The 13,569-nt window shown below is 47.2% G+C and overlaps 1 protein-coding gene across 1 annotated transcript in view; it reads left to right on the top strand.

The window, feature by feature from the left end:
* The window catches only part of LOC147111703 (coiled-coil domain-containing protein 81-like), a 156,932-nt gene that overhangs the window by 118,628 nt on the left and 24,735 nt on the right, over positions 1 to 13,569 (top strand). Inside the window, exons 11-12 of the mRNA XM_085998814.1 lie at positions 8,289 to 8,458; positions 9,476 to 9,554. Of these exons, the coding sequence (XP_085854940.1) occupies positions 8,289 to 8,458; positions 9,476 to 9,554 (249 nt within the window). The remainder of the gene's footprint in view (positions 1 to 8,288; positions 8,459 to 9,475; positions 9,555 to 13,569) is intronic.

The following is a 13,569-nucleotide window of genomic DNA, read 5'->3' as shown; positions in this document are numbered from 1 at the left end:
ATTTTAATACATATATATCATTTAAATATGTATTAATGATTTTATGTTGGGAGAGTAGGATCTCCTATGAACAGGCATTTTTATTGCATACAACATCCAATTCTTTTCGAATATGTACATTTTATCACATCTCCTGGAATTTAATTATTTCATAGAATCATAGAATAGTACAGCACAGAAGGAGGCCAATCGAGTCTGCGCCAGCTCTTTCGAAAAGCAATTCAGTTCATCCCACTTCCCCGCTCTTTCCTCATATCCCTGCAATTTTCACTCCTTCAAGTATCCATCCAATTCCCCCTTGAAGTCCACTACTGACTCTGTATCCACCACCCTATCAGGCAGTGCATTCCATATCCCAACCATCCATTGCATAAAAATGTTTTTCCTCATGTCGCCTCTGGTTATTTTGCCAATCACCTTAAATAGAAACATAGTAAAATAGGAGCAGGATTAGGCCATTCGGCCCTTCGAGCCTGCTCCGCCATTTAATATGATCGTGGCTGATCCTCTATCTCAATACCATATTCCTGCTCTCTTCCCATACCCCTTGATGCCTTTTGTGTCTAGAAATCTAACTATCTCCTTCTTAAATATATTCAGTGACTTGGCCTCCACAGCCTTCTGTGGTAGAGAATTCCACAGGTTCACCATCCTCTGAGTGAAGAAATTTCTCCTCATCTCAGTCCTAAATGTCCTACCCCATATCCAGAGACTGTGACCCCTCGTTCTAGACCCCTCTAGCCAGGGGGAACATCCTCCCTGCATCCAGTCTGTCTAGCCCTGTCAGAATTTAATACGTTTCAATGAGATCCCCTCTCATTCTTCTAAACTCTAGTGAATAGAGGCCTAGTCGACCCAATCTCTCCTCATACGACAGTCCTGCCATCCCAGGAATCAGTCTGGTGAACCTTCGCTGCACTCCCTCTATGGCAAGTGTATCCTTTCTTAGGTAAGGAGACCAAAACTGCACACAGTACTCCAGGTGTGGTCTCACCAAGACCCTGTATAACTGTAGTAAGACATCCTTGCTCCTGTACTCAAATCCTCTTGCAATGAAGGCCAACATACCATTTGCCTTCCTAACTGCTTGCTGCACCTGCATGTTTGCTTTCAGTGACTGGTGTACGACACCCAGGTCCCTCTGTACATCAACATTTCCCAATCTATCACCATTTAAATAATACTCTGCCTTTCTGTTTTTCCTACCGAAGTGGATAACTTCACATTTATCCACATTATTCTGCATCTGCCATGTATTTGCCCACTCACTCAACTTGTCTAAATCACCTTGAAGCCTCTGCATCCTCCTCACAACTCACAATCCCACCTAGTTTTGTGTCATCAGCAAACTTGGAAATATTACACTTGGTTCCCTCATCCAAATCATTGATATATATTGTGAATAGCTGGGGCCCAAGCACTGATCCCTGCGGTACCCCACTAGTCACCGCCTGCCACCCCGAAAAAGACAGTTATTCCTACTCTGTTTCCTGTCCGTTAACCAATTTTCAATCCATGCCAGTGTATTACCCCCAATCCCATGTGCTTTAATTTTGCATACTAACCTCTTATGTGGGACTTTATCAAAGGCCTTCTGAAAATCCAAATACACCACATCCACTGGTTCTCCCTTATCTATTCTACCAGTTACATCCTCAAAAATCCAGTAGGTTTGTCAAACACAATTTCCCTTTCATAAATCCATGTTTGTCTAATCCCGTTGATATTTTCCAAGTGTCCTGTTATCACATCCTTTATAATAGATATAATAGACTCTAGCATTTTCCCTACTACTGATGTAAATCTATGCCCTCTCGTTATCGATCCTTCAGCCTTTGGGAACAGTTTCTCTTTAGTTATTCTATCTAAACTCTTCATTATTTTAAACACCTCTATCAAATCTCCTCTGAGCTTTCTTAGCTCCAAGGAGAACAACCCCAGCTTCTCCAGTCTATCCACATAACTGTATTCCCTCATCCCTGGAACCATTCTAGTAAATTTCTTCTGTACCCGCTCCAAAGCCTTCACATCCTTCCTAAAGTGTGGTGCCCAGAATTGGACACAATACTCCAGCTGGGGCCGAACTGGTGTTGTATAAAGGTTTAGTGTAACTTCCTGGCTTTAGTACTCTATGCCTCTATTCATGAAGCCCAGGATCCCACATGTTTTACTAACTGCTTTGTTAACCTGTCCTGCCACCTTCAAAGATTTGTGCACAAGCACCCCAAGGCCTAGAAATTCGGTGGGCTGCGCCACCAGTTAGCGCCTAAAGAGGGCACTCCGTGGCTTTAGCGTCACTGGCCGCGCCTCCTGCGATATTTAGCTGGGGCGCTAATGGTGGCATTAGCCTGTTGCACTGCGCCACCACTGATGACGTCATCGGTGTGCGCAGCGCCCCGCTACTGCCCCGATCGCGATATTTGGCAGCGACCGCCTCTGTAGCGCCATTCGCAAATGGCGCCCGGTTCACGGGGCCTACCTGTGGCGGCAGTGGCGCAAATTAAGGTGGAGGTGCGGGGCGGCCGTTTTTTTCGGCGGCCGCCTGCCAGCACCTCTGTCCCCGGCCTCCTGATTGCCCCCCGCGGCATTCCCGGCTGTTTTCCGAGAGCCCAGCACTTCTCCTCGGTGCCGGGCTCTTTTGCTGGCACTCGCGATCTCCGATCGCGCTGGTGCAGGCCCCTCCCCCTTAAGAATGGGAGGAAGGCCTGCAGTACCGCAGCGCGCTGTGCCGCAGCGTGTGGCGCTGCGGCACGTTGCGTTGCGATATTCAGTTTCAGCGCCCTAAGAGGGACGCGGAGCACCTCGAGCCTCGCCCCGTGTCCCTCTTGGGGCACTCAAGCTGAATTTCCGGCGGTCGCTAATGCTCCAAACGCTGCGCTAAATCCGGCGCCCAGGCGAGCTTGGCGCCTCGTTTGCGGCTCCACCCAATTTCTCCCCCCAAGTGTCTCTGTTCCTGCACCCCCTTTAAAGTTGTACCATTTAGCTTGTCTTGTCTCTCCTCATTCTTCCTACCAAAATGTATCACCTCACACTTCTCTGCATTGAATTTCATCTGCCATGTGTCTGCCCATTCCACCAGCCTGTCTGTGCCTTTTTGAAGTCTATTACTATCTTCCTCACTGTTTACTACACTTCCAAGTTTCGTGTCATCTGCAAATTTCGAAATTGTGCCCTGTACCACCAAGTCCAAGTCCAAGTCATTAATATATATCAAAATCAGCAGTGGTCCTTGTACTGAACCTTGGGAAACACCACTGGATACCTCCCTCCAGGCCAAAAAACAGTCACTCACCACAACTCTGTTTTCTATCCCATAGCCAATTTTGCAAACAAGCCTAATATGTGGTACTTTATAAAACGCCTTTTGAAAGTTCATATACACAACATCAACTGCACTGCCCTCATCCACTGTTACCTCATCAAAAACACAATCAAGTTAGTCAAACATGATATACAAACAGAAAATGCTGGAGACACTCAGCAGGTCAGGCAGCATCTGTGAAGAGAGAAAGAGTTAACGTTGCAGATCGATGGCCTTTCGTCAGAACTGGAAAAAAGCAGGAAATGGAACAGATTTTAAAGCAAGTTTAGGGGCTGGGAAAGGGGGGAGGGGATGAAAGAACAAAAGGGAAGGTCTGTGATAGGATAAAAGGCAGGAGAATTAAAGAGACATTAAGAGATATTCAAGGCAAAAGGAGATGGTAATGGGACAGGTTAAGAAACAAAGGATGGCTCTAGATGAAGTGTGAATTGCGCTGGCAGAATGAAAGACAGCTGCCATGTGGGAGAGAAGAACAAAAGACACAAGCAAAAAGTGTGAATAAAAAATATATATATGATAGGGGCCGAGGTTATGATCTGAAATTGTTGAACTCTATGTTGAGTCCAGAGGGCTGTAAAGTGCCTAATCGAAAGATGAGGTGCTGTTCCTCGAGCTTACACTGAGCTTCCATGGAACAATGCAAGAGGCCGAGGATGGTGAGGTCTGAGTGGGAGTGGTGCGAAGAATTAAAGTGACAAGCAACCGGAAGCTCGGGGTCCCCCTTATGGACTGAACGGAGGTGTTCCGCAAAGCGGTCACCCAATCTGCGTTTGGTCTCCCCAATGTAGAGGAGACCACATCGTGAGCAGCGAATACAGTATACTAAATTGCAAGAAGTACAAGTAAATCGCTGTTTCACCTGGAAGGGGTGTTTGGGGCCCTGAACAGTGGGAAGGGGGGAGGTATAAGGGCATGTGTTGCATCTCCTGCGCTTGCACAGGAAGGTGCCGGGCGAAGGGGAAGGGGTGCTGGGGATGATAGAGGAGTGGACTAGGGTGTCGCACAGGGAGTGGTCCCTACGGAATGCTGAAAGGGGAGGTGAGGGGAAGATGCGTTTGGTGGTGGGATCACACTGCAGGTGGCGGAAATGGCGGAGGATGATCCGTTGAATGTGGAGGCTGGTGGGGTGAAAGGTGAGGACAAGTGGAACTCTATCGTGGTTCCGGGAGGGAGGGGCAGGGGTGAGGGCGGAAGTGCGGGAGATAGAACGTACACGGTTGAGAGCCGTGTCAACCACTGTAGAGGAAAATCCTCAGTTGAGGAAAAAGGAAGACATGTCAGAAGCACTGGTATGGAAGGTGGCATCGTCAGAGCAGATGCGGCGGAGACGGAGAAACTGGGAGAATGGAATCGAGTCCTTACAGGTGGCGGGGTGGGAGGAAGTGTAGTCCAGGTAGCTGTTGGAGTCAGTGGGCTTGTAGTGAATGTTTGTCAATAACCTATCCCCAGAGATGGAGACGGAGAAGTTGAGGAAGGGAAGGGAAGAGTCGGAGATGGACCATGTGAACATGAGGGAAGGGTGGAAATTTGAAGCAAAGTGAATGAAATTATCTAGTTCAGGGCGAGAGCAGGAAACAGCACCGATACAGTCATCAATGTACCGGAAAAAGAGGTGAGGGAGGGGACCCGAGTAGGACTGGAACAAAGAGTGTTCCACATATCCCACGCAAAGGCAGGCATAGCTAGGACCCATGTGGGTTCCCATAGCAACACATTTGATTTGGAGGAAATGAGTGGAGTCAAAGGAGAAGTTGTTCAATGTGAGAACAAGTTCAGCCAGGCAGAGGAGGGTGGTGGTGGATGGGGACTGGTTGGGCCTCTGTTCAAGGAAGAAGCAGAGCGCCCTCAGGCCATCCTGGTGGGGGATGGAGGTGTAGAGGGATTGTACGTCCATAGTGAAAAGGAGGCGGTTAGGGCCAGGAAACTGGAAACTGTTAAAGTGGCGGAAGACGTCGGAAGAGTCGCAGATGTAGGTGGGAAGAGACTGGACAAGGGGAGAAAAAAGAGTCGAGATAGGAAGAGATAAGTTCCGTGGGGCAAGAACAGGCTGAAACGATGGGTCTACCGGGGCAGTCCTGTTTGTGGATCTTGGGAAGGAGGTAGAAGCGGGCTGTGCGGGGTTGGGGAACTATGAGGCTGGCGGCAGTGGGGGGAAGACTTCCAGAGGAGATGAGGTCAGTGACAGTCTTGGAAACAGTAGCTTGATGTTCGGTGGTGGGGTCATTGTCCAGGCGGAGGTAGGAGGAGGTGTCGGAGAGTTGGTATTCAGCCTCCGCTAGGTAGAGGTCGGTTCGCCAAACAACAACAGCACCACCCTTGTCAGCAGGTTTAATGACAATGTCGGGGTTGGATCTGAGAGAATGGAGTGCTGCAAGTCAAACATGATTTTCCCTTAACAAATCCGCGCTGGCTCTCCTTTATTAGTCCACACTTGTCCAAGTGCCTGTTCATTTTCTTGCAGATTATTGTTTCTGAAAGCTTACCCACCACCAACGTTAAACTGACTGACCTGTAATTTTCAGGTTTATCCTTCTCCAATTTTTGAACAAGGGTGTAACATTTACAATCCTCCAGTTGTTTGGCACCACCCCTGTATCTAAGGAGGATTGGAAGATTGTGGCCAGCACCTCTGCAATTTCTACCCTTACTTCCCTCAGCAACCTAGGATGCATCCCATCGGGTGACATTGACTTTAATTACTGCCAGCCTATCTAGTACCTTCTCTTTATTTTTATCTCATCCAGTATCCCAGCAACCTCCTCGTTTACCATAGCTTTGGCAAAGTCCAATTCCTTGGTAAACACCGATGCAAAATATTCATTTAGTACCTCAGCCATGTCTTCTCTCTCCACCAATAGTTCTCCTTTTGGTCTCTAATCGGCCCCACCGCTCCTTTGACAACCCTTTTACTGCTAATATGCCTATAAAAGACCTTTATGTTAGCCGCCAATCTATTCTCGTACTGTCCCTTTGCCCCTCTTATTTCCTTTTTCACTTCTCCTCTGTACTTTTTATATTCAGCCTGTCTCTCCCTTGTATTATCAAGCTGACATCTGTCATATGCCCCCTTTTTCTGCTTCATCCTACTCTTCAACTCCTTCGTCATCCAGGGAGCTCTGGCTTTGGTTGCCCTCCCTTTCCCCCTTGTGGGACTGTACCTAGACTGTACCTGAACCATCTCCTCTTTAAAGGCTGCCCATTGGTCCATTACATTTCTGCCTGCCAGTCTTTGACTCCAATTTACCTAGGCCAGGTCCCTCCTCAATTCACTGAAATGAGTCCTCCTCCAATTAAGTATTTTTATTCTAGATTGCTCCTTGTCCTTCTCCATAACTAATCCAAACCTTTTGATACTATGATCACTATTCCCAAGATGCTCTCTAACTATGACATTCTCCACTTGACCCTCTTCATTCCCCAGGACTAGGTCCAGCAATGCCTCCTTCCTTCCCTTCACTGCCCTTAACACAATCACTGTCCCATTCAATATTAGGGTAGTTAAAGTCTCCCATTATCACTACTCTATAGTTCGTGCACCTCTCATAATTTCTTGTAATTTCTTGGCAAATCTGCTCCTCTATCTCCTTCCCACTATTTGGTGACCTATAACATACACCAAGTAGTGTGATAGCTCCTTTATTGTTTCTCAACTCCAACCAAATAGATTCTGTCTTTGGCCCCTCAAGGACATTCTCTCTTTCAAGCACTGTAATATTTTCCTTAGTTAAAACTGCTACCCCTCCTTTTTTTCCTTCCCCATCTTTCCTGATTACCTTGTACCCAAGAATATTAAGCATCCAATCCTCCCCCATTTTGAGCCAAGTCTCAGTTATTCCTACGTGGCTATTTGTGCATGCAGCTCAACAACCTTATTAACCACACTTTTGTGCATTTACACACAGGCACTCCAAAACTAACTTAGACCTCTTTGTGTTTTCTATGATCCCATCTAATTCTGTATTATTTCTAACGCTAACTGAATCTCCCAGTACTTTGTGCACCTTGTTTCTACTTTTTAATACTACATCCTGGTGCCCAACCCCCTGATGAATTAATTTAAACCCACCTCCACACTTCGTTTTCATTACATATAGAACAATTGTGTGTGTCTGGTTTCAGTTTTGGCAATGTGATTTGCATTTGTTGTTTGCAAATTAAGGCCTAGAAATTCAGTTAGGGGCGCCCAGCTCGCCTGGGCGCCGGAATTATCGCTGCGCGCGGAGCCACTTGCGCCAGCGGGAAATTCAGTTTCAGCACCCCAAGTGGAAGCCGGCTGCTAAACAAGGGTTTGAAACTGAATATCGGCGTGTAAAGTGCCGCAGCGCCACCCGCTGCGGCACGGCAGCCTGCGGTACTGCAGGCCTTCCTCTCATTCTTAAGGGGGAGGTGCCTGCAACAGCGTGATCCCCGCTCGCAAGTGCCGGCAAATGAGCCCGGCACCAAGGATAAGTGCTGGGCTCTCGGGAAACAGCCGGCAATGCCGCGGGGGGGGGGGGGGGGGGGGGGGGGTTGTAGGAGGCCGGGGAAGGAGGTGCGGGCAGGTGGCCGCCGAAAAAGTGGCCGGCCGCACCTCCACCTTAACTCGCCCCACTACCGGCACAGGTAGGCCCCGTGTACCGGTCGCTGTTTGCGGCCGGCGCGGGGGAGGCGGCAGCAACTAAATATGGCCAGCGGGGCGCTGCGCACACCGATGACGTCATCGGTGGCGGCGCAGCGCTAATGGCTAACGCCGCCATTAGCGCCCCGCTAAATATCGCGGTAGGTTTGCACAGTGGCGCAAAAGCCCTCTTTGGGCGCAAACTGGTGGCGCAGGCCACTGAATTTCTAGGCCTAATTGTTTAAAGGCATAAATTACGTGCATTCACTCCGCGGAAAAAAATTATGCACATTGATAATTCAATACAATATTGAAAGTTTGATATTTTATGCATATGTCCTGGAAGTAATGTTGGGGATTTGCTTTTAGAATGGATACATATTCCAAAAGAGACTCTTGACACCACCAGTCTTTCTGAAGCAACAGCAGTATTCACAGTGTCTGAATAAACAGATGGAAGAGAAAAGGCAAAGAGAGAACAGAAAGAAACAGGATGAAGAATTTCTGGATCGCTTGGAACAAGTGCAGTTAGCTGAAGAGTATGTTTTTTAAATTTGTTCTTGGGATGTGGGCTACACTGGCAAGGCAGTATTTATTGGCTCAATTAAAATGCTACAGTTCATGCATTGCTGCTGACAGGTCCACACACATCAAGTTCTCAATTGTACTGTCAAGGGAAGAAGCCAAGTGGTATGAAAAAATTGGTGGGCATATTACCCAGTGCTGCTCTTGCACACCTTCTAGTGGCTGACTGAATAGCAACATTGGAAGGGACTTGAGTACAGATAACAAAAAGGGTGGGGCAGGGGGATAAATAAATGATTCAAAAATATGTTGTAATTTTAAAAAGATTTTACGTTCACTGTTGTGGTGATGATAATTGTTGGATGCCTCAGACAGATTATTGGCTCGATTGATTCATTTCCACACTAAAAGCAACTGGGATGTTTTGCTAAGTAATGTATCTATTCTATACGAAGTCCCTGTCATTTCTCACCTCTATCCTTGCTAACACCTCCACTGGACCCCAGCCCAATTGTATTGATTTAAAAATCCTCATTCTCCTCTACAAATCTCTATACCGTCTTGCCCCCATTCTGCTTTTGTAACCTCCTCCAGCCCTATGTCCTAGCCTGCACACACTGCGCTTCCAACTATGGTGTACTGGGCATCCTGCTACATACACTCTGCTCTACCATCACAACAGGGCCTTCAGTCATTACATCCATGCACTCTTGAATTTTCTTCCTGAAGCCTTCCACCTTGCCCCATCTCTCTCTACCTTCACCTTTAAAAGCCTCATCAAAACCAACTCTTTGACCATATCTTTGGTAAGCTTCCCGTGTCTGTTCTTTCCTGTGAAGTACCTTGAGATGTTTTGCTGTTTTAAAGGCACTAGGTAATAGCATGTTATTTTTGTCATAATATATTTTTGTTTTTAATTTATATGGAATTCTCAAAGAGTGTTATGAACCATTTTGGTCTGCATTTTGTTTTATGCTGAATTAAAAACTGGCCCAAATATGTTTTTCTAAGGAACATCTTTTGTTTTACAGTCTTGCTGTCCAGAGAGAACATTATCTGAAGGAGAAGCATGAACAAACAGAGGCCTATAAGAAAGCACTGGATATGCAGGTAAATAATTATTAAATATATGTGCATTCATATTTGGAGCACAGTAAAAACTATTGTATGATATGTTCATACATTAATATAAGATGCATTGTAGGGGCAAAGAAAGAACTACTACAGAAAGCAGTGCATCAGCTTTAGAGAAATATATCATCTAACTCATTGAAAAATACATCCTCCTCCCAGCACACTGTTGCTGCAGGATTTCTTCAAACGCTTTAAAACACTGTCATCAAGGTGATCTTATTTGCTGTAATTAACACAAGTAACAATATTCAAAAATGGAGGTAACATGATGACCTGGATGTAAATTTTAAGAGTTTAGTTGTTCTTCTAAAAATGTGGGCTAGATTTTCGTGGAGCCGTCAGACGGGGTTTCAGGCGTGTGGGGGGGGGGGGAAAATCCTGAATTTGGGGGGTCCCGACACCATCCCGCCCAAAACCCCGCCCCACGTAAGTTTCAGGGGCGGCGGGTACCCGTCCCGCACTGGGACCCGCCGAAACCAGGCGGGAAGGGATTAGTGCCAATTAACTGCCTGTTAACAGGTAGTTAACAGGCAGTTTTTAGCCTAATCCCTATTTTGAGGGGTGTCGTGTGGGTTTCCCAACGGCTCCAAACCACGCCAGGTTAGAGCAGGCGGGTCGTCGGGTTGAAGGAGTTGGAGGGGTCGCGATGTCGGTGCTCAGGTGAGTGATGGGTGCATGAGTGTAAAGGTAAGTGTGTTTGGTGTGTCAACTTTTACTTACCTGTACTTACCTTAACAGCCTTTCTTCCTGTAGCCGTCGGGAGCGCATCACTCAGCCGGAACTGAAAGCTGAATGGCTGCGATCTGTGAAAAGTGACAGCCTTCAGCTTTGAGTGCCGGTGAGAGTTCTAACTGAGTCTGTGCAGAAGGACTCATGTTAGAACTCAGAGTGTCAGTGTTTCACAGCTTCAAACAGCTGTGAAACACTGATATTTCATCTGTCAAGAACTCTTGACAGATGAAATTTCAGTCTGTGATGTCACCTGTTGCCGGGTGGCCCTTAATTGGCCTGCTGAGCCCGCTGGGCGGGCTCAACAAGGTCAATCAAGGGAAAATCGCGCGGATTGGCCGGACGTCGAAGTAGGCGGGTCAAAAACCCGAAAGGGGAAGTCCCGCCTTCTTCCTGACAGGTTCGGGAAAATCTACCCCGTTGTGTCACCCAGAAAAATTATCAGCAATATTGTTCTGTCCACTGACTTAACTGGAGCTACTTAGAGGCCACATTTACTGCGTATCTGGATCATGTGATGACTGGACTACATGATGCTGTCATTAGGTGTCAAAAGCAAAAAGTATTCTATTGCCAATACAACCAACCATCCCTCTTGATTAGCACAAAACATTACCAAAATATAAATTTAACAAAGAGCATGATTAAACACAGCAGAAGAAGCCTCTGCAGGAATGAACTGACCTTGCCTGATAATGTGAGGTCAGTTCATTTAAATATGTGTTTGACTGCGTGGATATATCTCGAGCATGGGGTGGAGGAAAGAGGAAAACTGGTTGGAATTTCAGGTGCCAGGGGTCAGAAAAGGGCAGTTGGTTGTCTGTACACTGGCCAGAGTGAGGGAGAGGCATGGGCACCATGGGGTCAGGGGGCACTGGGCAGTGGTAGGAGCAGGGGTGGCAATAGTGATGCGGGCACCAGGCAGGGAATTTTTTTTTTAACTGGAGTCCGTCCATCAGTGCAAAAGGGCACTGTGCGACTGGAGGTTCAGCTAAAGTAACTTTTATCCCAGCATCAAAGGAGTCATTGGGTTTGAACCATCTTCTTTAAGATGGGTGTATAGATAAACTAGTTAGGCTTTTTTCAGGTCCTTAATACTCTTTGTACATTTATAATATGGGGAAAAGGAACCCAATGCACTTGAGGGCATAAAATGTCTGGCATTGGATTAGCAGTCCCACACATGTAACCAAATGGAGAAGGTGATTTTTTTCACTTTTACCTGTAGATGTCATCATTCTTTGAATGAAGGTTGGAATGCACATAACATAAAAGTCACCCTCCTGCCAGCCGCAATGACCCTCCAACCTGTCAAAAAATACACAGGTTACAGAAATTTTAAATGTGCTGCCAAAATATTCCCCATTACTTTCTGGTTAAGTCTATGATCAGCTTGGTGACTTTCCAAAACTTTCCAGAGATGGTGGTTATGTAATAGGGTAGTAATTAGGAAATGAACTCTTAACAGATTCATATGACATTCCTCAGTTTTAACAGTCCTCTATTTTAACAGGTAATTGCTTCTGTTAAAAAATAAATGCCATATGAACCTCGTAAGTGTTTGTCCACAAATATGGCCAGCAATAATTTATTCTCTTATATGCATTATTTTGGATTACTATTATTTATTGTGTAATTAGTATGTACCCTAATTTAAAAACCATATATGCACAATAAATGTTGTTTTGGTTACTTTTTAATAAATATTATTTAAATATATATCAGAATTCTTGCACATTATTTGTCCTTACACAAGTTTCCATCCATGGAACATAGGAAAGCTATAAAACTTAAAGGCCTAGAAATTCGGTTGGTAGCGCCAGCGATTAGTGCCTAAAGAGCCCGAGAATTGGGGCGTTACCCAATTTTCGGGCGGGCGCAGTGAATATAGCGCCACCTCCCATATTGAGTATCCTTTTAGCGCCGGCGCTAACTCTTTTCGCTCGCCCACGGGCGCAGGCCGATCATGACGTCATTTCAGTGTGCAACGCCTTTTTGGTGCCCCGGACCGGATATTCGGTGGCGCCCGCAACCTTTTGGCCTGGCGCTATTAGTGACAGTTGGATGGAGCGTTCCCAGGCCCTTCTCGGACTCGGGGGGCGCTATTTAAAGGGGACAGCACTAGTATAAAAGCTGCAGCCATTTGGGCTGGCCATTCTGATCGTTGCTGGAGAGAGTTGCTGATCTTCTGTTGGACAGTAATTTTCTCAGTGAGCCTTCGGAGGCACTGGCACTGGCAGCTTGAGGGCCCGGCTCCCGAGCTGGTGATGCAGCATCTGAAAGCAGGGAGGTGGAAGAGTGGCTTTAGCAAAAGGACAGCTTGGCAGCAAGGGATGCCAGATTGCGGCAAGGCTATGACATGGGTCCACAGTGAGAAAGCACGCTGGCGGGGGGAACAAGTGGAAGGAGACAGTTGTAAAAGATGAGAACCTTACCATCGCTGTCGACAATGGGGTCGGCAGCTGCAGTGGTTACAGGACCACTCAGACGTCCTCCAAGAATCTGGTGGACTCTCTCCTCGAGATCCGTGAGAGTGACCACTTGTGGAGGTCCTCCACCGGTGCGAAGCTGGTCTTTGCCAATCCTCGCCAGCTTGGACTGCAGGGGAAAGGAGGGGAAGTTATGTTACATGATGCCCTGAGTGATCATCTCATGCCCCCCATGGTGGAAGAGCCCTTACATGATGCCCTGAGTGATCGTCTCATGCCCCCCATGGTGCAAGAGCCCTTACATGACGCCTTGAGTCAAATGTGCATGTGTGTGCCCAGAAAGGGCCATGGGTGCTTGCTGGCAGATGGCCAATGGGGCACAGCCCACCCTGTAGCCATAAAGTCAGGTGCAAATGAGGGGATGCAGAAGTTTGCAGAAACAACACTCACCCTCACGACCCGAGTGAGGTCGTTGAATTTCTTTCTGCATTGGACAGGGCTCCTGGTCACCATGCTGCTGGAGTTGACCCTCTGGCATACATCCCTCCAAGCTCATCGGTAGTCCTTATGACTCGGCCTCGTGCCATTGTCTGGGTAGAGAACATCTCGCCGGCGCTCCACTGCGGCCACCAATTGCTCCAGAGCCTCATTGGTGAAGCGCTCTGCTCTCTGTCTCACCTTCTCCATCTGGTCCAAGTTTTTAGCACCAGAGAAGGGCCTGTGCCGATTCTGAGGCCTGCAAGGCGAAGAGTGTGCATGCTGAAGCTGACTGACCCACCCCTTTAAGAGCTGGCCGGCGCCTGGAAGTCTCGTGGTCATCAGTAATAGAGAGC

Source organism: Somniosus microcephalus, chromosome 10 (assembly GCF_052327205.1).
Source record: "Somniosus microcephalus isolate GS21.2 chromosome 10, FLI_Smic_1.0, whole genome shotgun sequence".
Lineage (NCBI taxonomy): Eukaryota > Metazoa > Chordata > Chondrichthyes > Squaliformes > Somniosidae > Somniosus > Somniosus microcephalus.
This window is presented reverse-complemented; position numbering and strand designations above follow the sequence as displayed.